At 41.3% G+C, this 26435-nt stretch overlaps 2 protein-coding genes and 1 long non-coding RNA gene across 7 annotated transcripts in view; 2 read left to right on the top strand and 1 right to left on the bottom strand.

Moving 5' to 3' along the window:
• Nucleotides 1–280: 280 nt before the first annotated feature.
• Nucleotides 281–13538, top strand: nr1h3 (nuclear receptor subfamily 1, group H, member 3). Of its 4 annotated transcripts, none has more exons than XM_079289216.1 (11): nt 281–437; nt 2589–2758; nt 4893–4975; nt 5399–5641; nt 6936–7202; nt 7292–7497; nt 8829–9008; nt 9277–9376; nt 9684–9797; nt 9971–10065; nt 10341–13538. In XM_079289216.1, exons 3-11 carry the CDS (start codon nt 4933–4935, stop codon nt 10485–10487), a joined length of 1395 nt encoding a protein of 464 aa, XP_079145342.1. In that variant the 5' UTR covers nt 281–437; nt 2589–2758; nt 4893–4932; the 3' UTR covers nt 10488–13538. The 4 variants fall into 4 exon arrangements, with proteins under 4 accessions (XP_079145342.1, XP_079145341.1, XP_079145344.1 ...); XM_079289215.1 differs by having other exon boundaries at nt 2551–2758; XM_079289218.1 differs by lacking the exon at nt 4893–4975 and having other exon boundaries at nt 2551–2758.
• Nucleotides 13539–14573: 1035 nt separating this feature from the next.
• LOC306795983 lies at nt 14574–18239 on the bottom strand. 2 transcript variants are annotated; one of them, XR_013773023.1, is made up of 5 exons: nt 18016–18239; nt 16611–16827; nt 16313–16467; nt 16093–16178; nt 14574–15894 (listed from the first exon to the last, which is right to left on the bottom strand). It is a non-coding gene; the product is annotated as an uncharacterized lncRNA (long non-coding RNA). The 2 variants fall into 2 exon arrangements; XR_013773022.1 differs by having other exon boundaries at nt 16611–18239.
• An 892-nt stretch (nt 18240–19131) lies between these two features.
• Nucleotides 19132–26435, top strand: part of madd (MAP-kinase activating death domain) — a 51491-nt gene continuing 44187 nt past the window's right edge. Inside the window, exons 1-2 of the mRNA XM_079282840.1 lie at nt 19132–19286; nt 26021–26233. Coding sequence (XP_079138966.1) covers nt 26175–26233 — 59 coding nt within the window. The 5' untranslated portion in view covers nt 19132–19286; nt 26021–26174. The remainder of the gene's footprint in view (nt 19287–26020; nt 26234–26435) is intronic.

Below are 26435 nucleotides of genomic sequence, written 5' to 3'. Positions count from 1 at the left end.
GTGGAGTAGAAGTATAAAGTACAATACAATGGAAATACACAAGTAAAGTACAGGTACCTCAAATTTGTACTGAAGTATAGTGACGTTAATTGAGTAAAATTAAGCAATTACATTCCTGCACTGCCAGCTACCTGCAAGACGAAACACTGGGCAACTAAACCCACTGGAACAAAATCAGTTTCCTGTTGCGCGAGCCCCTTCTCGTGAGCCGCTGGATCACGTGATATATAACTACGCTGGCTGGCTAGCGAGCTAACATGCTAGCTCCCGTTGTCAGAGCCGCTGTCAACAGCCACAAACGGACGGAGTAGGACACCCGCAACTAACAAGTAACGTTAGTTGTAAACTCGCGGAGTCTCCGGCAAGTTAATCAATGTTGCCCCTTCAGTCGGCAGCCATTAGCGCGATATTAAGTTAGCTAAGCTAACGTTTGCTAGGTAAGTTAGCTGTTAAACTTGTTTAACGGGTGTTTCTTTTTGAGTGCGGGGGTGTTTGGCTAACGGCCTTGTTTTGGATTTGACTTTGAAGCTAATCTTACTTTAACATCCACTTGTACGGTTTATACATCAGCAATGTTTGAAGGCTAACCTGGTACCGTTACGTTTGGTTGTTGGTGCCGTTAGCTATCTTATTGTTTGTTTGTTTTGTCGGTTAGCTTTCATTACGACTGGTTTATCGCTCGATATATAACGTTATATGTTAGCACCAAGTCTGAGGCCTAAACTACAAGTTAGTATCAGCAGTGTCAATTAAAAACTTTGCCAAATGTGTTTATAAGTTGCGACATGCTGGTTCAAGTGTTTAGTTACATAACACGATTGCGAAATGAGCGACCACTAGCTTAAATAAGTACGTTAGCCACCGAGGCTAACTGTAAATTAGCTAGTTTGGCCCAGACTGTGTGTGTTTGGTTTTTACATCTTGTTGCAGCGTGTGTTTGTCCCTGGTCCAGCTACACGGGTGGTTTCACTTATTTAGTCGAAATAGTCCTCTGTGTTGGCGTGTATTGTTTCACCTGTTGTCAGTGCAGTTTGATTTCATAATTTTTTTTGGTAGTGTGGTCACTTCCCATAGTTCCCAGCACAGCTCCTCCCAGTGTTAACCTGAGGAGTCTCCAGTCAGAAGAAGTGAAATCATCTGGGTGGGTCGGCAAGACCTTTAAATAACTGAGTGCACTTCTTCTTCTTCCATCACTATGTTTGTGGGAACTTTGACTCGTTTTGAAACCTGTGACTCCTGAAAACACGGACTATTTGCTTTCACACCAAGTAGTTGCTGAGTAAGGTTGTCCATTGTTTACTTTAGGGTGACATCCGTTGGTCCTTTTTTGAGAATTTTTAGAAAGGGACATTTCCCACTCAGTCATGCTATCTGTACTTGTACACTGATGCTTGGTTTTTACTGCATTTATGAACACAGCTTTCTCACAATCACTCTGTAACCCGCCAACATGGATCTGACGGTGACAGTGTTGACAGTGCCAAAGTTAAATGTTAAAATCGGTTATTTATTCCAACCTGGAGTCCGAAACTCAAAGGCAATCTGTAACATCTGGAAGACTCAGAAAACCATCACACATTCTCATTTGAGGAGCTGGAACCAGTCCTTTTTGCTGTGGATTGAGTAATTGTTTCAGCAATTGTTGCTAAATCATCTGAACTTTGTCTTTATATTTACATTTGCTTGTGTAAATAAGTTATCTATTTTGGGGTGTCGGCAAGATCGTGGCACATAAATGTAGTTGAATTATACAAACTTAGGTTTGACTCGTTAAGATAGAACTAGTAAGATTAAGAACTGCTTCTCTCTCTTAAGCTAGATGCTAAAATGTAATATTTGACTTTAGAAGATTATTATTATGAGTAAACCAGGTGCATTAGGAGTGTTGTGGCATTTTGTAACATACTGTACATGTATACCATATACTGTACAGAACATGTCAGTGATGGCTATGAGTAATAACATGAGGTTGAGAAAAGGTGTTTGATATTTTAAAAGAAAAAGAGGTTTGGGTATAATTCAGTGCTTTATTGATTTTGTTGGTGCGTTCATTTCATTTCCAGCTCTCCAGGAAAACATGCTCATGGACAAAGGTGACTGGCTGATAAGATGCAGGGGACATTGGACTTGTACAGAGAGATCAGCGTGGAGATGACACGGGGTTATAGGCAGAGTAGATTTATGACCAAAGAATGTGAATTCACTCATTATATTTGATGTATTGGTTTGTCTATGTCTGAATATTGGATTTGTTCTAAATGTTTTATTGTTTTGGTAAGAAAGGCTTTGAATGGTATCAACCTTTGGTTTGGGGACCACAATGTTTCATTTAAAAACAACTGGAGAAAAGATGTGGTCATCTTTGGGAGGCTGTTTGAGTAAAATGGGCTGTTTTTAAAATGTTCAAATAGTGGGGGGGGGGGGGGGGAGCGCCACAGCTCTGCGGGGATTTAAGAGCATCGCAAATGACCAACAGTAACCTCTGGTGTTCCCGCTCTCACCCTCCCTCCCTTCTCTGTTTTCCCTCCTGTCTCCCATTGGGCCATGCAGAAAGGGACTCATCTTCTTCCCTACTCATTGTCTTCAAGATATCGAGTCATTACATTTCCGGCCAAGAAGCCACGGGGTTTTGGCATCCTCGAGGCTCATCGGGCAAAGCGAGTCCTCCATCAGCGCGGGAGTATCGACAGGCTGAGGTTGAGGACTCTGCTGGGCGGGATGGATCGACGATAAGTAAGACGTCAACTTCAGAGTTAAGGTCAGTCCAACGCTCTGCTTGTCACAGAGTCACCGTCGCAAATTAGTTTGAGCCTAATGAGGCGTGGTATCACAATGTTGTCCTGTAGATTGTGTGTTATCTGGAGCAAAGGGGCTTCTAATAGGCTGTTTTTTATATGTAAATGTATAGGCTGTTATTGAAAAATCCTGGAAGAATTTCGATCTTTCTTTGCAGCGAATTTGTGACATTTCTGTGTCATGCTGATATTGATATTTTAAAGGCAAACATAGTTAAGTATGCAAAGATTTGTCTTTTTCAGTCCCAATAGTGATACCTGAGCTTTGGGTATCGATCAGATGTTTAATCAATACGCTGTGGAAGGAAACATCATGCTTGACTTCAACATTGCTTTCCTAACTTTGTAATATAAATGTATTTCATTTTCTTTATTCTTGATATAATAAACCTTACTCCAGCAAAAAAGAGGAATTACATTCTAAGTTTAAACCTTTTTAGTTCAGCAACAGATTGGTCTCAACTGAAGCAGGAGTTATTATTCCAGTATAGACACCGATGAAGTATATAAACAGAATAAAATGAATTCTCCCCATTGTCAGCGATATCTGATATTGGTCCATGAACATGGTTTTAGTCGTCGTCATACTTTGTGTGAAATCTTTTATCTTGGATGGCTGCAACAACAACCGCTTTACTGTAGTTTTATCTTGGGCGGCTTTGAAAGTGACTTTCGTCTCCGCCATCATGGCCTCTTCATGTGTTGTTTTTATTGTAGGTAATAGAGACATTCATCATATTGTGTCATATCTAATCACAGTTCATTTACTTTATTTTGTCTGTCTAGTGGTGACTTTGATTTCATGATTTTTGTTGTGACTGTCCCGCGTTATCTCACCGGCAACCTTTTCTTCTAATACTTTTACTTTAATACTTTTATTATATCGCGGGGCCAGAGAGTACGTTTCAGATATCGCTACCAGACTATTGAGTTCCACAGTTGACGGAGCAGTTGGCATATTTAAATTGTTAGTAATTAGAGAGATTTTGGGTAAATCATATCTCGTATATTTGTGACGAAGAAGTGACATCACAAACGGTTGCGTAATACAAAGTTTGTTGTTGGTTCCCTCTGCGTCTCTCCTTCTCACATGAAACGAGTGGGTCCACGAAGAAGCTCATTAGGTGACAGTCGTAGTGATGGAAGGACATTATTAGACCACATTACATCGTGTATTTTGAAGGCTAAATTCTAATACATGGATTAATTACCTCCTGCATCCCTGAACTCATTCGTAGTCTGTCGGATTACAGACATTTTGGAAAACAAGGTAAGAAGAAACAACTCTGTTTAGTAGAACGTTTCAGATGGTCTAAATGTTTTTAATACTTTATATTTAATAAGCATTTAGTACAAAAGTGGTGTCCAGCAGAGGCAGCAGGACCTCTCACACACAGTCTCAATATCTTTTCTTTCTATGCCGTTTACGTTGTTTTGTACAATATATTTGGCTGTTGGACCTCTGTGTTTGAAATGGATGAGCATATATAAATGTATATATAAATGGTAGCCTAAATATCAGAAACACTTCCAAGTTTAACGCAGTACCGTTCTGGCCTTGAGATCGGCCCTAAAACATTAAAACCTTCTTTAAAGTTGTATTTATTGCAGGATTTCTGCATCATTTTAAATTAGCTTGACCTGATAAACTGGCAATGAAGTTGTCATAAAAAGTAAAGCGTTTATATTATATCACATAATCATTTTTATTTGTCTTCATTTTTAAACTGGGGTTTCTGTCTCGCAGGCTGGTTAAGAATAGACAGGAATCATGGCTGTGCGTGTGTTTTGCTGACTCAGTTTCCTGAAATGCACCCGTATGGTGCGCATGACTAACTTTCATTTCTGCTTCTGCAGCCAGTCTGCTTTCATGTCCAAGCAGCCTAGATCTCAGTTGATTGTAAGACTTGATCTCTGAGCTCTGTCTAAGAACTGCGTTGTGCTGTTTACCCTCCGGTTACGTGAGGTAATATACCTACATCTGTTCTGGATGTATGCATACAGTGTCAGGAGGTTCCTTCCCTGTTTATCACCCTTTAATACGCATGTCTTTACTTGCCATCATAACTCGGTATGATTGTTCCTTTTGTTGCACAGGTGCATGTTGATTTCGTAATGACAAGCTGCTGTGCAGAAGATGTCCACGCTGTCTCTGACTGATATCCCAGATGTTGGTCATGGTAAGAGAGTGTGTGTGTGTGTGTGTCCGCGTCCGTCCGTCCCCCCGTCCAACCCGGACGGGCTTCAGTTTGTGGTGTATGCTGTAGGGGAGGCTATCCAGACAGTTTTTTTTAAATATTCTTATTCTATCGATTATGTTGTCCACCTAAAACGATTTATAGCACAACAAAGACTACGCATGGGTGTCTTAAACGCATCGATGTGTGAGAGGAATGCTTTGATTTCTCAAGCCTTTCAAACAAAAGAGCGCTTCCAGCAGAAATTCATGACTATAAGCTCCACAAAAGTAGTGTTTACCCCGTGAGTATTGCATTATATTGTGTGCGTGTTGTTTCCCAGCTTTTGGCTCATGAACGTTTTGTTTTGGACACCTGTCCCTGTTGAGTTCCAGTTTTTGAATGTGTTTGTGTGTCCTCCGTCAGATGAGAGGAAGGTGTTTGTCGGGGCCTCTGAGCTGCAGCTGGACTGCATGGTTGAGGAGAGCGACCGAAGCGCCGCAATGAAGCAGGACGGCCCGCTGTCGCTGGCTGACCTCTCCCCGCCAGAAGACCTCCCCGCCCCCCCCCACAACGGCCTGCCGCTGACTGACACGAGAAGCCCTCTGCCGGCAGAGCCGAGCGACATTAAGCCGGAACCATCGGCAGGCGACACACCTGGCAGCTTAGGTGAGAGGAAAGTGCTCACCGCTGACATGTTTCTCTCCACAACCGACATTGAATCTGGCCGCCGGGATTGAAAAGCATTGTTTTCTTCAGACAATCACCAAAACACAGTTTATCACAGCCAGTGGCTTTAAAAAAAACAACTAATTCCTGTCAGATTTTCATCTTTCCGACAGTCCTTGAACACATCACGTGTGACTAACGCTTCCTCAGAAAAAGCAGCCAAAATGAAGCTTAAAAATGTCTCATTTAACATCTCACCCCAAATAAACCGTTCGTAGTAACCAGATCCTGTAAGAAGGGTTAAAGGTTGTAAAAATGTGAAGCGCTCAAAATACATAAAGCACATGTAGAGCTTCCATTTTCTTCTTTGATAAATGTGTTGCACTGCACAAAAGACATTTCTGAGTTCTCTCTCCTTCTAGCCGTGATGGTTCTGTTTCCATAGAGGTTTTAAATTAAGACCACAGAGAGAGAAAATGTGACCGGAGCAGGAAAAAAACGCCCCGAAACTGCTTTGGGGTGTAGAGGGTCAACGAAATATCACACATCCTTTTTTGTGGGAGTGTCCAGTTTCATATGTGGAAAAACAGGTAGTCGCTACCATCAATTATCATTTAGGGACAGCTGGACACCACTGCATGTGTCAGCATTCTGAGAATGAAAACAGAAGAGAAGGCTTCATTTGACTCCAGACTTTAATGTCTATTTTTCTACTGAGTTTTGGTTAAATGGTGATCATTGAACCGGTGGGACCGCTTCCACAGACGAGACTCGGCAGTATTTCGTTCTGTTGACTTGCTCATATTTTGGCCCTTTGTTATGCTACAGTTGTACTTATTATCTGTTGGGTTATTGTAGTTCCATTTCTTTTGAATCTCTTTAAAATAATCTTAATTGCAGATTTTCAAATGAATTTGAATATTTACACAATTAGTATTAGTTGGTCAGATACACCTGAACAACGTAATGTGGTCCTATCTATGAGCCCTTATTCTTATTTTTATTAAACTTATGCATCTTAATATGGGGGTGAACAAAATATATTTTTAATGAACTTTAAGTACATTATCTATTGAATGTTTTGCGTTGAGGGTTGTCTGTAGCATATCTGTGCTTTGATTGGACGCCTGGAACAACTTATCTGTTCCTCATTCAAATAAGAGACGACGCTGCCGAAGACGCTGCCGATGCTCCGAATAACCCTCCGTGTAAACGCTGCTTCCTCAGAGAGTTGTGACTGAACTAGTTGTAGGTTCCTAACATGGTCTGTCACCTCTTATTCTACCGTGTGCAGATGGTCAGCCGGTGAAGAGAAAGAAGGGCCCCGCGCCCAAGATGCTGGGCAACGAGGTGTGCAGCGTGTGCGGCGACAAGGCCTCCGGTTTCCACTACAACGTGCTGAGCTGCGAGGGCTGCAAGGGCTTCTTTCGACGCAGCGTCATCAAAAGCGCCCAGTACACCTGCAAGAACAACGGCCGCTGCGAGATGGACATGTACATGCGGCGCAAGTGCCAGCAGTGCCGCCTGCGCAAGTGTCGGGAGGCGGGCATGCTGGAGCAGTGTGAGCGTGGAGAGAATTCAGACTCTCACTGCATCGTAGCCCCGAGTGTAAAAAGGGAACTTCCCGTTAACTCCTCTTTTGACCTACAGGTGTGCTCTCCGAGGAACAAATCCGACTGAAGAAGATGAAGAAGCACCACGAAGACGAAACGGCCCGCACGTCCACGGTGGTCACGCCGACGCCGCCGCAGGAAATGGTCTCGCTGGCTCCACAGCAGCAGGAGATGATCGAGAAGCTGGTGGCCATGCAGAAGCAGTGCAACAAGAGGTCGTTCCTCGACCGACCGAAAGTGACCGTGAGTGAGCGTCGCAGAGGAGACATCGAGGAGCGTGATCAGTTTTATTGCTCCAACTAATTGCTGAATTCAGTCGGCCTACTTGGAGACAAGGCCAAAGAAATCAAACACCAAAGCCTTAAGAATGAAGGTTGTGCCCTGAAACTTCTGCTGTTTTTTACGGTTACAGTTGGTAATCTTGAGAAACTGGCACGGGTACGCTGGATTTAAAAAAATCATCCAAAAGAACAACCCAGCCCAGTGTTGCCAACTCTTTTCTAACCAAGTAGCTGTCAGCACTAGCTCCAAAAGTTGCCAAATATAGCATGAAAATGCGAACTCAAAACTGACAGTCGGTCCCTTCAGGCCTCCAAAGCCACTCTCCCAAAATCATCAATATGAATTGTAAAAGTGTGGTATTGAGCGAGAACAATGGACATTGTGGAAGATTCCGGCAATGAGTGCAGAGGCAGAATATGCACAGCAGGTTAGCTAATTACAATGGTTGGACGGCTGTTTTTGTTTGTCAAAGCCAATAATTGATGTTATTTGATGTAGTAATTTGATGTAGTTTTAAAAGATTATCAACAGTGCCTTTTAAGAGGCTGGACCTATGAAGAACTTTGTACTCTTGTACACACTTTCATCATACACTTGTAGATTGTATTGATATGATATTTGATAGATATGAGGTTGTATAGATAAAGGGATGAGATAGGAGTTATGATTTTATAAATACTTCTTCTAGTCCTAAGATTAGGATTAGACTTTATTCATATTTGACAGTTGTTTCTAGAGCAGCAAAGTCACGAGATAGTCTGTAATATCTCACTAGAATCAAAACTAAAAAGTCAATCAAATATATCATATTCCAGAGTGAAGATTATAAATAATAAACACAGACATCCGTCCTTCCTCCTGTCCTCTGATGTCTGGGGGGGGGGGGGGGTTTGTCTCAGACATCAGCAACTTTACAAGGATTTTATGACGCGTGGTAAATGAACTAAAGACGGGCGGCTTTGGTTTGAGCCCGTTCGTAACAATCGGCTATTAGCCGAGCTAGCATGCTGTAAACATAGACTGCACACAGAGCAGAATAAAGTATCACTTTCTCCATGTTGATGCTGGTTGAACAGATGTATTGATAAAGTATCGGCCGGTACCCAGAGAGTCTGGGACGTCTGTCGTCAATTTCTGGTAAACGCGGACTTGATTTGAGCATCTCTGCAATCCAGGTTAAACCTGAAATATGTGTGTGTGTCTGTGGGAAGTGTTTACTCCGTGCTAACTAACTTTTATATATATATATATATATATGTTTATATTTATTTTCTTTTGTGTGAATCCGACAGCCGTGGCCACAGAGTCAGGACCCGCAGAACCGAGAAGTGCGTCAGCAGCGGTTCGCCCACTTCACCGAGCTGGCGATCATGTCGGTCCAGGAGATCGTGGACTTCGCTAAGCAGCTTCCTGGCTTCTTGGAGCTCACGAGGGAGGACCAGATCGCTCTGCTGAAGACGTCAACCATTGAGGTTTGTCTTTACTTACCGTGCGAAATGCAGGAACTTGAACAACGGCCTTATTTTTAAATATGTTTGTCTGGTCTTTAATTGCAGTTTCAGCAGGCAATATGCTAAATACGTTCATGCTACATTTAGGAATCGATAGCACTGATGGACATTCTACTCCTCAGCAATGCTGTTTGGAAAGCTTCGTTGCTTCCTGCATGATTTTGACAATATCAAATATCCGTTTGTCTTATTTTGTCTGTGTGTTAATATTCCACTCTGTCTGTCTCAGATTATGCTGCTGGAGACATCTCGGCGGTACAACCCCGCGATTGATAGCATTACGTTCCTGAAGGATTTCAGCTACAATAAGGAAGATTTCGCCAAAGCAGGTGCATTCACTTGTTTCTGCCCGTCAGAGGTTTATGAAATATGAACATCTGGAAGCACTTGATTGCCTGTATTTCACCCGTCTTACGTGCTGTTTAAATTTAGCCAAGTTAAAATGTTTTACATTCAAAGTATCCCTAAATTATTGCAACAAGTATTCAGTCACCATCGGATATTAAATACAACATATGAAACTCATAAATACTGTGTGTAGCTTTGACAATAATATATGTTTAATACAGCAAAAGAAACACATTTACTTCTTTAAAGTGAGTTTTAGTGTCCTTGTTCTTCCTCTCACCTCCTCAGGGCTTCAGTTTGAGTTCATCAACCCCATCTTTGAGTTCTCTAAAGGAATGAACGACCTGCATCTGGACGAGGCAGAATATGCGCTGCTCATTGCCATCAACATCTTTTCTGCAGGTCAGAATTCCTAAACTACACAAACATGCAGTGAATCCTCAAAGTGAGACTGTATTTAGACTCCTTGTCAAGTCTTTAAGGGTCTTTGCTGTCGCATTATCATAAAGTATGAAACGCATTTAACAAAACGGTCCGTAACAGAAGTGTCTGTCTGGTTTAAAAACTCTGTTCAGATCGGCCAAATGTGCAGGATCACGATCTGGTGGAGCGGCTGCAGCAACCCTACGTGGACGCGCTGCGCTCTTACATCATGATCAAGAGACCAAACGTGAGTTCACGTAACCTCTTCTCTTGTGACCGACGGTGTGTCAGCGTAACCTGGTTGTCGTCGTCGTCATGGAAGGCGCATTGGGCCAGGGCGGGAGGGGCTTGAAGCGTTACCAGATCAGTTGTTTGCTTCATGAAACAGCCGTTTGGAGAAACGGTTCTACTGTAATGCAGCTATTAGGTGGAAGTGACTTAACTGAAAACAGAGCTACAGGCCAGCATTAAGTCATTCCTGCTGAGGTGATCTTTTTAAACTTGTTTTGATGGTTCCCTCAGGATCATTTGATGTTTCCCCGCATGCTGATGAAGCTGGTGAGCCTCCGTACGCTGAGCAGCGTGCACTCGGAGCAGGTCTTTGCCCTTCGCCTCCAGGACAAGAAGCTTCCCCCGCTGCTCTCTGAAATCTGGGACGTCAACGAGTGACATGACCCCCCCACCCCACCGATGTCACGCTCTCTTTGAGGCCCGAGACGAACGCGGCATCCAGCAGGAACACTGACTCTGCCCGCGCGGTCGGGGATCGGTTATAGCAGTGAGATTGTTTGGTTTTTCTCTCGTGGGAGGAAGAGGAGGAAGAGGAGAGCGTCGTCGCCCCTTTGCTCTCAGACTGCTAAATGTTTTTTTGGATTCACGAGGAGAAACATGAACACCTAGTTGTCTTTGAGCCTTTTTGTTGTCTTTACATTCGTGTAGATGCTGACATGATTATGGCGATGTTAAATACCAGCATAATGAGGCTCTTCAGCCAGTTTGATTTAATATCTGTTGAAAGTTCTATACACATCCTCGAACGGTTATAATCTGAGCAGGTGTCAGGATCACAGCTGCAGTGTCAGGTGAAATAGGAATAGATATATTTTATTTTTTTGCAGTCGTGCAATAGGTGGAGATGGATGCAGAGTTGAGCACACACACACACACACACACACACGGTGCTGTTCACTTTGTTGATGTTGGGTAGGCCATCTGGTTGGTAGTGTGCATCGTGATGTGGCAGCAGATAGTCTGTGTTCCTGTTCAGAAGCTTGGTGTAGTGCTCAGGTAAAGTAATGTGAAGTCCACCTCTGGGAGTTGGAGGCTTCTTTGATTCCCATAAGAATACTTTGGTGCATAAGGGGGGGCCCTTTTGGTCATTTATAAACACCAATTGAGTTTCATGTAAATTGTATATTTGTTAAAACTCTTTAGACTGCCCTCATTAAGAGAACACTGACGATGAGACTAAATCCTTCTTTCACACAGAGCACCGGAACCGTGAGATCGGTGATACGAACAAGTCTTAAAGATTAAACGTTGGTTAAAAACAGGACGTCACGCTACCATCTCTGTGACCCTCCAAATATAGAAGAAATCCATCCTGACGGTTGTATTAATGAATCAAAACAGAAAGAATCGCCTCTATTATCACTTTATTTGTCATTCACGTGTATGTGAGATGTACTTTTTATTCATTTCATTGCAAAGCAGTTTATATTTAGATATTTCTTTAAGTTGTTTTTTTTCACCACTAGCATTTTAAAGGTGTGCGAAATGTATCGGCAACATCCACAAAGCTTGAGCAGGATGTAGAGGACGAGACGGCCTTTTATTTTTGATAATAGACCGTGTGAATGACACTGAGGGGGACGATCGGGATCTGAAGTATCGTACTGAACACCAACAGCTTTAACTGCTCAGATTTAGGGAAAAAACGTACCAAAACCTCTATTAACGGGGCGCAGAGAACGGTGGATGAGTAGAGACATCACAATATTGAGTTAAAATAAAGTTTATACACACAGAGGTGTTCGTACTCGTGCTGTGTTTCTCGATGCGGTCTCCTGTTGCAGTGTGAACTTGAAATGCTTAACGGATGATAAAGAAATGTCGACGCAAATGCATAATTGTGAAGTTTATTTATTTTTAGGGCTGAAAACCAGACGACATAATGCTTGAAGTAGCTTCATGAGCGGTCCGTGTAGTTCCAGGTGTCACCGTTTAAAATGGCACACAAAGAAAATCAAGCATTATACTGTATTTTATACGACCGGTATTTAGTTGGATTTAATTCATAAAGTTGCATTTAACAGCCAACCCTTTTACAGCCGAAGTGGAACATTAATTGAAATGTAAATAGGCACAAGAGCTACTCCACTATAATAACAGCTTAGTTTTGATTTCATCCCAATTAATTGTTTTGATCATTTTAATTTCTATCTTTTCTTTCTCTCCATCCAAGAATATGTCTGTCTACATATTTTTGTTTGATTTAACAACCTTTTGTGGATCTCATTTAAAATTTTTTATTGCCAATTAAAATTTTAAATAATTTCTCCACAGCAGACATTTAGTCTTTCAAACCCAGTCTTAGGAATACTGCAGCACTGCTAATGCAACTTTCATAACAGCCACACAGCATAAATTGTTGAGTTAACAGTAATGGCGTTGGTTGTGTTTATGAAAGATTTCATTTTTATTGATTATTATTTTTATTTTGTTGCTTCCTTGTGCATCAGCGTCTCTGATCTCTGACGAAACACCCGGTGGGCGTCACCTGTTGGTTGGTTGAATGAACACAAAGGATGTTTTTCTTCCTCATTCATTATTGTATTGACAGCGGTCACAGAGACAATAGTAACCAGAGCGTTCGTCCTTCCTCTTCCTAAACAGATGGAGAAAAAAAATAAAAATGGCTGACAAAAGGCTTCCATTTATAAAAAGGCAACACGAGGAGCTCAGGTTTCATTCCTGTATTCAGCTGTGTGGGAAATCATTTGCCTGAATTAAAAGTCGAGCTTGATTCTAGTCATCTAAAGATCACGCGGAAGAGTTTCCAGAGGCTGGATGCCGTAAAAGACATTTTCTGACCGTGTATTATATCGAGACTTTTAAATTATTTCATTACTTTGTATTGACGCTCAATAAATGATTTTGTTATTGATTTTCTTACATTCCTCTAACCCTTAAATAATGTATTTGTTTGTTTTTTGTGACGGGTCAATCAATATGAAAAGAAGCAGAATAATCAGAGTGCAGCATTTTGAGACCATAAGTGATTGTTTTTTGTAATTTCTTTTGGGTTTCTTTTTCAATTAAATGCGTTGTTTTCTGCTTGCAGGTTATCTCTAGCCCAACACCAACCATTAAGTTGAACAAAAAGGATCTTTTGTATTATTGGGGTGAATTTTTCCACCGTATGAATCCCAGGTCTCCTGACCGTGGATTTATTTAGTCATTTCTGTGATCAAACAAGCAAAAACAAAACCCGCCTCTTTCTTGAGTGTTGAATGTTCTGTTAAATCTGACGGTATCAAAGGTTAATTGTTCTGTATATACTGTAATTGTCATCGCTGATCTCATTTACTTCTTGTCTTCAAAGGGTGACACTGTAAACATTGTTGATGTATAGAAATGCAAACCTATTTTAATACTCGTAACTCATGAAGACCTTCTGTTTTGTATGTACAGTATAAATTAAAGCTATGCTGTAGTGCTGATGTCTTTAGATTTATTGATGCGTTGATGCTCCAGGACTCAAATCAGACCTCAGCGATTGTCCACATGTACTCAGATTTATTTAGTATTTAAACGGGACACCATCCTGTCTCGCTTTATTTGCTATTTTTTATTTGTCCGTAACTCAAGAATTGATATGCTAATTTGAGATTTTTATATCACTTGATGACATAGGGGCCCTATTTTATATGATTTGGAATTGTAACCTATTTTTTATGGATGGTGTTCGAAATTTGTATACCAGCGTCTCAAAACCGATACCAGTATAAATATAGCTATTCAACAGCTCAGGGCCCCAAAAAGACTTTGCAAAACTGTTTTTACTGATTATTGAAACAATTGCCACATACACACTAGTCCACTTAGACCATGCGATTGTCATACACGCATAAAGTTATGCAGTATTTATTGCTGTAACTTAGTTTTCTTTTTGCGTTTTACATGTAGCCTACATCAATCTGACAGTGGTGTTTCACCAAAGTGGCAAAAACATGATAAATGTTGCTGTTTTGCATATAATCCACACTGTAAACTGTCATTCTGCTTTTGACAGAAGCCATTTCACTGAATGGTGCACATTATGTTTTACATAATATGTAAAACATCATGTAAAAAACATATGTAAAACATGTTATGTTTTACATGTATTACAGATGTCCACCAGTAAAATAAGCAACTCAGTCATTTTACTGTTAGTTTAAACTCCTTGGTCACTTTGTTCGGTACACTCAAAAAAATAATTCATTGGATGAACTCAATTAAATTGTGGGCAGGTTTTCCACCGAGGAAATATAGTTAAACCTAACTTAAACTAAAAACATCCATGCAATATAATTAAATTGAGTTAGTCCGACTCAATTTTATCAAATACAACCTAAATAAAAAAATACCATTCATGAAATGAAATTGATTTGTGTTAGTCCAACTCAATATAGTACAATTCATTGGAAATGAATTAATCAGGTAAAAAACTTTTTTTTATTTGACCCCCAATTAAGACACATGAGACAAAACCTAGTTCAAGTGTTTTTTATTGAAAATGCTTAAATACATTAAATATGGTACAAATCTGATCATCCATGATTCTAGAGCCTGCATTTCATTTTTTAAATATAATTTGTTTTTTTTTTACAAAAACACTGATCAGAAAAGGATAGCAAAAAAATTCCAAAATGATCTATACAGTGCATCTTTCATCGTTTTTAAATATTAAAACAGTAGTCTTGTAACAGCTCCACAACTGGTGACAAATAAATACCAAGCTATCCCAAATCCCTTGGCGCCACAAACAAAGACGCCATGAGGGTGGAGGCTATGCACTGCTCTCCAAACAGGGAATATCATTGCACTGCAGTGTAGTCACTCACCAGAAACTATCATTTCCAAAAAGCACAAAACTTCCTGCAATCGATATGTACAACCACTATTGCAAGTGCTAAATTCCCACTACTTTGGTTTGTCAAGAGCAATACAGCTGTTTTCTTTCCTACCAGTAGAGATGGTAGTACAAAAGGACTCCTTTACACTGAAGAATAGCCGATGATGTATTATCATGTGCAGAAACAGGCAACTTGGACCACTTTTGGGCTACAACAGTAAAATCACAAAACATCCACAAACTAAAACTTATAGATTATAAATAACAAGGATACTCATAGTCAATGGAAGTTACAGCGTATTGAACCGTGTTAGGGTCCATTTCAACTCGAGTAGAGAGTTATTCAATCAGACAACGAGGAAAATGGACGTGCAAGTTGACGTTCAAGCGTAATCACACTCGAGTTGGGATGTGGAGGTGAATTGGGCAAAACTTTCTGCGGGTAAACACTTAACCAAGCTTGCAGTGACATGTAAAAGTTCCGTAATTTACAGTCTCTGGCTTGCCTCTGTGCAGCTTAGTCAATTTTTTCAAAATGTCAGAACCAGGAAAACATCCATGAGGTCATGGATTGTCGTTGACTGGGCGGAAGATGAAAGTAGAAAACATCCAAAAGATCTGACAAGGTTCTTTGGCTTTGTCACTTGGTGTTCACCTCTTGTGCAAACATCTTGATTTTCAGCTCCTGTATCTTAGAATTCAGCTTGTGCCCATCCAAATTCATTATGACCTTCTGGAGAAGCTCAAAGATGTACTTGAAGTTGTCTGGAAAGCTTAGATTAAGGGCACAAATTAGCCCAAATCATGATGAACGCCATGATGACACCGTCTACGTTGTTCAGGACTTTAATGCAGTTGATCAAGTCCCACGTCCTCTGGCTCCCAATCTCTTTGGATCATGTAAATCCTTATGACAGTGAATGCGATGTCCCTCACTGCATCCTCAGCGGCGGAAGCCTGACAACAACACAAACACAGAAAACTTGTGTTTAAACTTGTGATTAATCCACAAACATGTGTGTGTGTATATATATATATATATATATATATATATATATATATATATATATATATATATATATATATATATATATATATATATATATGTGGGTAACACTTTGACGCTACATGGGAAACATATTGCGATAAACTTACCAGATTGATAAAGAGTCTGGATCTTCATTGAGGTAGGCTTCTCAGATGCACTCCCTTTTGGTGTTGATGTCATCACACTAAAGGTTCTGGATAAAAGCAGAATAAAAGCAGGCCATTTACTATTCATCAAATGTTTTAAAAAAAAGCAGATATGGACAAGAAAATATTACAATAACCACCCCAATACAGTGAAACTAATATTGTATACATATGTACTAACCAAATCATTGATGGTCAGGACATCCTTGACCTTTTCTCCTTCACACCTCCTTTGCTCTTTAAGCCCTGTATCAGGGAGTCTGAGAAGAGGTCCAGCTGTGACATGAACTTTGATTGAAATGGCTTGGTGGTGATCAGCAGGAACTCTGCATTGACCTGAATAACAAACAAAATACAGCTGTTTGTTACTTGTTTATTATAATTACTATCACATTATGTGGGATTATTAGATTCAAATTGCGACTGTGAAGCCATTAATCATCAAAATGGTAAACACATAGAAACACACATTTACTTACTTAACTTTGCTGGAACAGGGAAGGGGCCTCTGCTCCACAATCTCTGGTTGAATGTGCAGTTCAGCATGTGTGATTTAGAAGCTTGCTCCATGTATTAAATGTACATGGGCAATGTATGGACACGTATAGCGATAACTGCCCCTACAATGCCCATGCAACAAGAAATACCTGCTAGCTAGTTCCAAACTGCATTCTTTACACTGCCACATGCAGAGTCCTCAAGAGAAGAAAGATAATTGGTACATATCAAACTGAACAAATAACAATGAGAGAGATCAGCTTGCATCGAGCATATAACCTATTACGTGCTATCATTAGGAGGTTGCCTCAAGAAGCTTGGTAATGCTGATCAAACTGCAAAAGATGAGATGAATGTATTTGTGGAGGGAAAGGCTGTAATAATCCAAAGTTCACATAAAACAAAGTCAAGTCAAAAGTGCTTTAGAGCACTCACAGATATAATGTTACCATTTAGAATAGACGAGCAATTCACCTTTTATAGCAACACTAAAGCTACATACAACAGCAATCAAATCATGCAAGCGTGTTAAATAAGATTAAGACAGTCATTTTAATAAAATATCAAACTGTTTGCCTTGAAAACTCATTCGCACTCCTGCCTGCGTTCACACAGTGTAAGGTCATAGAAATACAATGAGTAGAACGGACATCGATGTTTGTCTTGGTCGTTTTACTCGTTCAAAAGAAAATAGTGCTCAACACTGCGCATTGACCGTAGTATAACAGAAAAGTTAGCTCGCTACATCGATCAGTTCTTCACAATGACGACGGTACACGTACAAACTGCCGCTGCTCTGATCCAGTTACATCGGTTTGAATGGGAATGTCCGTTCTACGCTCGTTCTATTTCTATGGCTGCTGCGCTAAAACGCCGCTGACTTCCGTGTGTTCATGCATCAGGTGCCCGCGCGAGTGAGAGGAATTCAGCGGTTTTATGAGCTCATGATTTATTCATATTAAACATTTTTCAGTGACGAAAACGTGGCTAAACCCACTACAACTGAACGCCCACTCCTAGAGAGAGTGGCCTTCTGCGGCCTGCTCTGCCTGCCGACATTATGGCGCTGGAGAGGGGGAGACCGTAGTCTGCTCGTTTAACTGCTCTCCTACTGTTTTTTAGTGCATACAGTTCATAAGGAAGCCTTCGGCGCTGCGTCCAATGACAGTACCCTGATCTCTGGTCTGCTCTATAATGCAAACCACGTTGGCTACCTAGCTTGCTAGCTAGCCTGTGTTGCCTTCGATCTTATTAAAAACGGAACAGTCGTGTGGCTAAGTTATCACGTCTGTTCCACACATTGTGGTCATTATTACAGAATGGAAGCCTTCATTGACAGCGAGGTACAGTCTAAACTACTACAACAAAATATATAAAGTTACTTACCAAAGAATGGATGGTCGGTTTGAATCTTGCTGCAGTCGGAAAGGGGGGAAAGACACTGAGAGCACGTGATCTGGTACAGGCGCAAGGGGTAGTCCCCCAACCAAACACATTTATTTTGAGTTGATACACACCATCCAACCTAAATAAATCTAATAAATGAAAGTATTCATGCATTTTATGTTAGACCCATTAAATATAAATGTGTTCATTTTTTAACTTGATATATTTAAATTAATCAAACACGATTTAAATGTGTCACCTTTAAGAAGGGCTTGAATCGTTTTTTTGAGTGTACTATATAATCTAATACAATCCACTACAACAGCTCAGATATCAATGTTTAGTTTTTGTAAAAAGCTTTCACAGAGGTGTTGATTCAACTGTGTGTTTATTATTGACGTTGAAGTTTGCAGTGCTGTACATGCATCTATGCATGAAGCCATTCATTCACACATCGACACACACTTACGGAGTCAAACTGATTCATATCCTTTAATCCAGACCTTATTTTTATTTATTATTTTATTTTTAGATTATTCAACTGTATTGACGGTGCACAGTACAAATTCTGAGACGGCTACAAAATGCAGTTTTGCATCTAACCAGAAGTGCAATGTACATATGTTATGAGTATTTTATTGTTACTGTTATTTATTTTATTTCTTTGGGGGGTTCCTGTTCTGATGTGAGGGTCCTGGGACAGAGGATACACTGAGGGGATATGAACATGCTTGATGGCAGTATGAACACAAATCTAAAGTTTTAAAGTGATATTAATAGTCATGAATTGAAGTTAATAATTTAAGTTTGTGGGGTTTTATCCGACCCTGTTAGGCGATAAAAACACCTTAAAATACAGTAAAACTGTCCAGACTGATTATCGAGTGCAGCTATGGTTACTCCCCGTGGAGCGAGAGAGCGTTCAGTGGGTTTCGTTAGGTCTCAATATGCGGAACTCCCTGTAGACCGACGACGATGAGGAGGATGTTGTGAAGGAGGCAGGTCTGTGACTGACACACGCACACACACACTTAACGTTACACACTTCGCATCACTTATTTACGCAGGGAGCCCGTTAGAGGAAGTCGCCACCTCTTTTGCAGCCGACATTTCCAACGTTACGCCGATGATCTGAAGCAAGAAGGCTGATTCCCCCTCTTCTCCCTCTGTGACCGCGGAGGGGTTCCCATCCCACCCAGGTCATCATCCGCTGCTGGTCTTTTCATTTTGCAGCGAAACGTTAGCAGCTAACCGGCTAATGCTAGCAGGAGGTAAGGATGTCCTCACTCAACGTCTCTGCTATTTAACGGTAACACAATTCAATACATGTGCGGCTACTGCTTTATGAGGTCGCCACCGTTGTTGTTTATTTTTACTTTTGACAGGCTTTTATTTTACGAGATAAGTCGCTCAAGCTACTGCTGACGTTAGCTGCTAACAGTAGCTTGAGCTAGTTTAGCTAATCCACCCGTGACGTAGAAAACCCGTTAAGCTAGCTAGCTAGCAGAGTGGAGGCGAGAGGATGCATCTTTAGGGGTGAACATGTAGGACGAGCTGAATGCCTGACAGCTCGTCAGATACACACACAAATAAAATACATGATAACAAGCGTTACAGCATCGCTCTCTGCAGTTGTGTCATTGCATACACGATGTCGAAACCAGCGTCGGACACGAAACACGACTGATGAGATGAGGCCAGTTGATTTAAATCGGAAATGCATTGAATGACCACGACGTTGGAGTAAATCCAGAGGTTGTTAATGATGTCAGTGAAACTAGTAACTACGTGAATGAATGAACCTATATATCATCCTGGTGCTAAATATATATGTATTAATGTAATTATTTATTAACACAGGTAACTGTTAGTCTAAATGCGATGGGGACCTGTGTAAAATATATTTCTAAAATAAATTAACAAGTACAGTTGATTCACATATTTTGCAGTAACAACATATATCGCTGTTCCTTGATGTGTGTTGAAGAGGACCATGCCACCTTTTTCTATAAGGTGCATTGGTGAGTGACCTTTAGGTTCTGGGAGAAGCATGCTTACACAATATCACCACAATCAAGCGACGTCGCATGCATTCTGAATTTTAACATGCATTCAGGTCAAAAATACGAGAGAGATCTATTTTAGTACCAAATACGGAGTTTAAGCTGCCGTAGATGTTGGATACTCTCTTTATATTTCTGATTTAAGACCGAAATAATATCAACTTCATTGATCCTGAAGTCAGATTTCACTTGGATGGTAATACATGTAAAAACGGCTCAATAAGATGAGAGAAAATGTAATATAGAGTGCAAATAAAGCTAAGTAATGTGCTAAAAACAAATGCACACAATACTATACGTGTAAACAGGTTTTAAACAGATAAAAGGGTTAACAGTCGGTGTCTTAAATATAACAGTAAGGTGGAATTACAAACAACAGCGAGGGTCATAGACAATAAAACAATGACAAATGGGAGGAATACGTCATCTGTCATGTGATGGTTTGTTAGCTGTGGGATTTTTAAAGTCGTGGGAAGACAAAAGTATTTCTGTATTCCTAATAAAAACAAGGTCGGCATGTCATTACTGTTATGTAATGCACACCTCCATGTAACTCAAAGAAAAAGTTAGCATTTTTTATTCGAGATTGATATGTATGAGAGAGGAGAGCAGGCCTGGAGAGATCCAGACTCATTATGTGCTAACCAGTTTTATTGACAGGGGACCAAATAGTTCTTATATCTGCTCAATCAGCTGGGGAACGACTGGATCAATAAGGAAAGCGTTGTAATCTAAAAGTGAGAACGCGAGGATCGGTGCTTTCTTAATCCACACTTCATCGCTCCCTCGTCTGTGTGTCCTCTCCATCGCTGCGTACCGCTGATGGCTGTGACCGTCAGTGAATCATATCCATCTCTCTGCTTACATAAGCGGACCTCACTCATCTGTTGTGTTCACCTCCATCGTTATCTTTCCTTTGAAGATCACGCCGTGCTGCGCTGATTATTTTATCCCTTATGTATTGTTTTTATTAGAGAAATAGAATACCAAGCTTGTCTATTGAATACAATCACTGAAGTGGCGTGTAGTCCACCCGCCCTCATCTAAAAATACTGCTGTGGTTCTGGATGAGTCTGCCTCCTGCTCTGCTGCTTCATAACATAGCCATTTTGGCTTTGCTCCCGGAAGCGTTTGCGTTGCCAGACCCGCATGTTGATTCATTGTCCTGATGGTTTGTGCGAGACAAAGAGGGTTACGGTAGATGTGGATTCTGCCCTCGCTGCTGGAGTACATCGTGTTGACGGAGTTCTCTCCCCTGTTGCTGTGACGAGGGTTCAGGCTGTTACTCCAGTATCGGGCCGATACTGACTCAAATAGCTGGATCGGGTATCGTGACAACGGAGCCGAGCTATTCAGTTCTATGTCTGTATACATTCAAGGTATCTTCGCACAACGGTCCGTAGGATATCTTACTAAAAGGTACTCCTCATTTTTCGTGCGTTTTCCTACGAAATCCAGCAACAAGCGTCAATTTCCGCTCGTTCCATGAAAGCAGTCTTTTGTGAATAAACTTGTTTTCAGAGGGAACTCGTATTTAGGCTACACAACTACTTTGTTCGGTTCAGGAAAAGATCGTTGTTTAGGTTAAAATACCCATGTAAGTGTACTGAAGTACACAAGTAATGTGACAGAAACATCAGCGTTGACTTTTAGTTTCACGCGGGGAACAAACCGCGGTACATTCATATTTATTTGTTGTATTACAGGAAACAAATGTTTCAGTGAAGCTTGGTGTTTCCTTACATTTAAATGTATCCCAGTCTCTTCCACGCAGTGAGAGGAAGGCACACATCGTATGAATTAAACATCTGATTGGTGCTCTATATCGGCCGACACCTAAAGCCCAGGTTTCTGTATCGGACTGAAAACGTATCCGTGCTCGAGAAGATAAAGAGAGAATAGTGTGACGAACAAGTGTTCCAACACCACGTATGTTCTCTCTCTGAGCAGATCTACTTATTCATGTCAGTCACGGTTTACTTTGGTCTTCATGTTCGTTTACATGCAAATGCAAGTATCACGGTGTCGGGTATTTGAATATTTATTCTAAATGTGACGAGAGCTGACATTAAGCTGACTCAGCCAGATGTAGTTCAGCTTATGAGTCTTCGTATGGCCCCGCACACATCAAATACTGCTGCGTTACTCATTCATCATGCTAAAGCTGCTGTGTTTTTGGGGGTCTATTCTGTAATGAAGTAACATTTTGACCATTTTACCACCATGCTCCATTAAGAGTGTAGTTCACTTCTGTATTATGTCCCTCTGTGAATGGCTCCCCTACTCTCAAGTGGAGCTATTAGACATAATTAGACCCATAATGCATCTGGAGCCCTCTGTGATGAAGTCCCCCCCCCCCCTAATGGACACAGGCTGCTGGGGTTAATGACGCCCTGATACAGGACGTGTGACTGCAGCGTGCAGTCCGTACGTCTTTGTGTTGCATGAACGTCGCGTGAAATGTGACATCAATTCAAATGTGGTCGTGCATTTCATGCGTCGGTCACATTGGCGGTTGTCTTGGTTTACATGCGTTTTTATAGCCAACAACAATTTTTGCAAAAAGCTCATATAGATATTAGATGAAATTAGTTTTTGTTTTTACGTGATTTTTAACTTTACACTGTTTTTGTTTTTAAGTTATTACTCGCGTCTGTGTTTCGTGTGGCTCATTTGCACACAATAGGCTCAGTCAAGTCTGTGTTTTACTTAACTTGACTCACATTATAACCTTTGATGGCAAGGCTCTGTGTAAACATTAAAAAAAATATATATATCATATACATACTTAGTTATATCTATGTTTAATATCATAACTACTATGGTATCAAAAGGCCTATTTATGTTCATGTAATACTACAAAGAGCTCATGCTCCGGTGCGAGTGGGTCTCCATGCTTTTGTTCAGCACACAAAACGTCAACTTTAATTTATAATCGCCAGCGCAGCCTCCATAGTTCTCCAGCGGGAAAGAGGCACAAAGAACAGAATCCACCCAAACGAGGTGCTGATGCAACAGCTTCTATAACGGCTGAAATCTGCACAAATTCCATTGTTAATAGTTATTTATTGCACTTATTTGTATTGTTTTATGCCAGAAGTATGAACCCTCAAGTCTGTCTAGTAATGGTCTTTTTGATTTGAATGAATTCACAGATCAGTAAATAAAGTTATGCTTGAAGTGCAGACTTTAGTTTGACCGACGTCGTCACCTTTTCTTTTGTAGTAGAAAACGCCCTCCAGTCGTTTTCCTCCCGCGTCACTCTTTCAACTGGAATGCATGAATAGCACAGTGTATGAACCGCTGGTTAAATTATGCATCCATTAGCTTATCAGTGCAGGGATAACAACCTTTATGTGACAGTGAGGCGCTGCTCTGGGAACAGTGTTTGCGTGTCAGGGTGGAGTTTCCCAATGTGCTGTTTGTTTGGTGTCAGATAAAAGGCTGTTGGGCGTGGCGTGACACAAAGTAGATCCTGTCACTCATCACACGCCTGTTACAGTTGCTACTGTGGGCTTATCCCCGCTGTCAGATATGTTTTAACACCAAGTACAATATAATAATGTACATGCGTTTAAAGCATGAAGAGTTGGCAGTTTCGGTGCTCGTCCCTCAGAATGACAAAGCAAGGGCTTTCTTTGTAGAGCTGCCATTTTATAACGTTTTAACAATCATGCTGGGAGAGACAGACTGACTGGAGTCTCAATAAGACTCGGTGGTTCTTTGAACTGAAAATGACATTGTTGTGCTCTTTCATGCTGTTTATATCGCCGTGGATGGTAGTTGACTAACAGACGGAGATGTCGATGAAGCAGTTCGCCCTCGTTTTGGGGGTGTGGCAAGTTCCTTATGCACATCAGTAACATGTCACATTATTGCAGCTAACAACATCACATGACAAATCTGTGGCAAGGTGAAAACAGTGTGTCTGTAAAGAGAAGAAAGTCTTAAGCCGAATATAATCCCTGCTTGTTTTAAATGGAGAGCATTGTCCTCGCATGTAGAGCTCATCCAGAGCACCGCTCTATGAGACCATCACCGGTTTTGTTGTAACTCTGTTTGACGAAAGAACAGCTCACTTGTGATCATGTGCTGTCAGCGACGCAGCAGGAATATTGTTTTTGATTGTGTAATGTTGTCAGGGAAGTTGAGATGAAGTGAAAAACTCCTTTTTCAATTTCATTCTCTGTCATGTTGTGCACATATCTAACAATATATGCAGAAAAAATACAAGAAAATCTATTCCTTTGTATACCTTATATCAAATCCAATCATCTTTTCTTCCAGTGAAATGAAATATGAACGGTGCATACGGAAGCAAGCACTGACCACTTTCTACCAGTAATATCATCATGGTCCATCCATCAGTGGTGTGGAGCCGCAGTCCTCTCTGGCTCGGCCTACATTACTGTTCACGAGGACAGAGCTGAGGTGAACTCGCGACGAGGAAACATTGTGGTCTTTTATACTCTGCGGGTTTCTCCTCACGGCAAACCGATATTCTCAAAGTTCCTCAAGGTTCATCCAATGTCGTGAATAAATGTTGGATCTGCACAGACGGGCGGAAAGCTGCCCCGCAAAAGAACGCCGCTAAGGGCCGTGTGTGATGGTGTGACGTCAATTTGGCCGCGTGGACACTCACAACCCTCGCGGATGCGCCCGACGCCCGCCCACTTTTTATCGGTCCAATCAAATGCGAAGGATATGATTTTAAATCTCTTCTTTCTCCTGTTTCCCTTGTAAATATCTCAAAGTACAGATTTGGAGTGGGAGTCTCCAAGTCAAATCCGGCTCACTTTACCCGTGAAACAACTCATCTAGTGGACTGAAAAAGGTTTAATTCGTATATCAATAGTTACATCGATACTTGGCGTCCGTGTATCGATTCAATATTGACACGCACACTATTGTGGTACTACGCTGTATCTGGTTTTCTTCCCTTCCGTAGCAGAGAAGCTAGAGATGCTGTAACTTCTGCTTCACTGGGACTTAAATGTTACATTTTTAATGTTCTACATTCTCCGTCCTTCTGTTCTAATAATGTGAAGATTACAGTTTTGTGACTGTGAGATGATGCTGGACTGGAGCTCCATGGTGGCGAGTATCCCTCTGTAGAGGGGGCTGGTTGAGTTACCTGACAGGGATTTAAGAGCTATAGTTGACTCTATGAAGGAGCATTATTCCACCGAGGCCCCTCAGCTGCTTACATATCACTGAGCCTCGACTGAACAGTCCTCATCTTCTGACAGAAAAACCGACGCTGAAACACTGGCAACACACTCAAAGTTTCATAGGAAAGCACCATGCATCTTTTACTCGGCTCTGTTTTTAGGGCCGCTTTAATACCTTTTATTGTTGTTGGTTCACTGGACGTGCCGCTGGAGGCTTCTGTGCCTCCGCCAGCCTCGTCTCATCGTCTGCCGTGTGAATGACAACGTCGACATGACGTCATCGTTAACATCTTTAGTTTCGTGTAACGTGAAATGTAGATGTGACATTTACAGCAGAGGTGCGATGCTGTCAGAAGGCAAGAAAACATCTCGCAGTATTATAACCGTCCGTTATGTTCCAGGGCTTTTTCTCCAAACCATCAACTGTCATTTGTGGCGTAAAAGTAGTGATGTTGGTTCAGGGAAAGTGGGAACTGCTGCAAACATGAGTAGAATATTAACATTCAAAAAGAAAGTCAGACTATAAACCTAAGATGCCACAGTTGGCCTAATTGTGCAGCTGTGTTCTGCAGTGCTGGGGACCACATAACGTCCACGTTGTTTCTCATTGGTTTACATTCCGGTGTTTGTTTAATTGTGTTCATTGAAACGTGAAAGGAGATTTGTTTCAACACCGACGCCAGTGTCAGAAATGCCTCTGAAGGCTGAAATTGTATCTGACCATCTTTACTGGAGTTAATTTGTTCCCCACATCTTCTTCTTGTGTTACAGGTTTGTCTTCTTTTGAACCGTCACGATGATACTCGAGGAGCTGCGTTTCAACTGTACACCTGAGCTCTCCCAGCTGTGATGGAAAAGCACCAGTGACTCGAGAGGAAAACGTAAATCTTGGATGCCGTGACGTACGGGACGTGGTCAGCCCAAGATGGAGAAAAAGAAAATGTGCCCTCGCCTTCTGGACTACTTGGTGGTGGTCGGCGCGAGGTAAGAACCCTAATCCCACTTCTACAAGCCGTTTTGGTTTAAAGGAATATCTGAGTCAACTTGGTCATGAGGGAGGCTGTAAATGTTGCCTTGGGAAACAGCGTTGAGTGATGAAATATCTGTCGTCAAGTCTTTGACGCTCTGTGGTGTCCGAGCGTATGATGAGCAGACAAACTGGACTTTCTGGTAGTTGAATCATCTT

The sequence above is a fragment of the Melanostigma gelatinosum genome (assembly GCF_949748355.1).
Source record: "Melanostigma gelatinosum genome assembly, chromosome: 2".
Classification (NCBI taxonomy): Eukaryota; Metazoa; Chordata; class Actinopteri; order Perciformes; family Zoarcidae; genus Melanostigma; species Melanostigma gelatinosum.
Note: the sequence above shows the minus strand (reverse complement) of the source record. Positions and strands in the feature narration are given on the sequence as shown.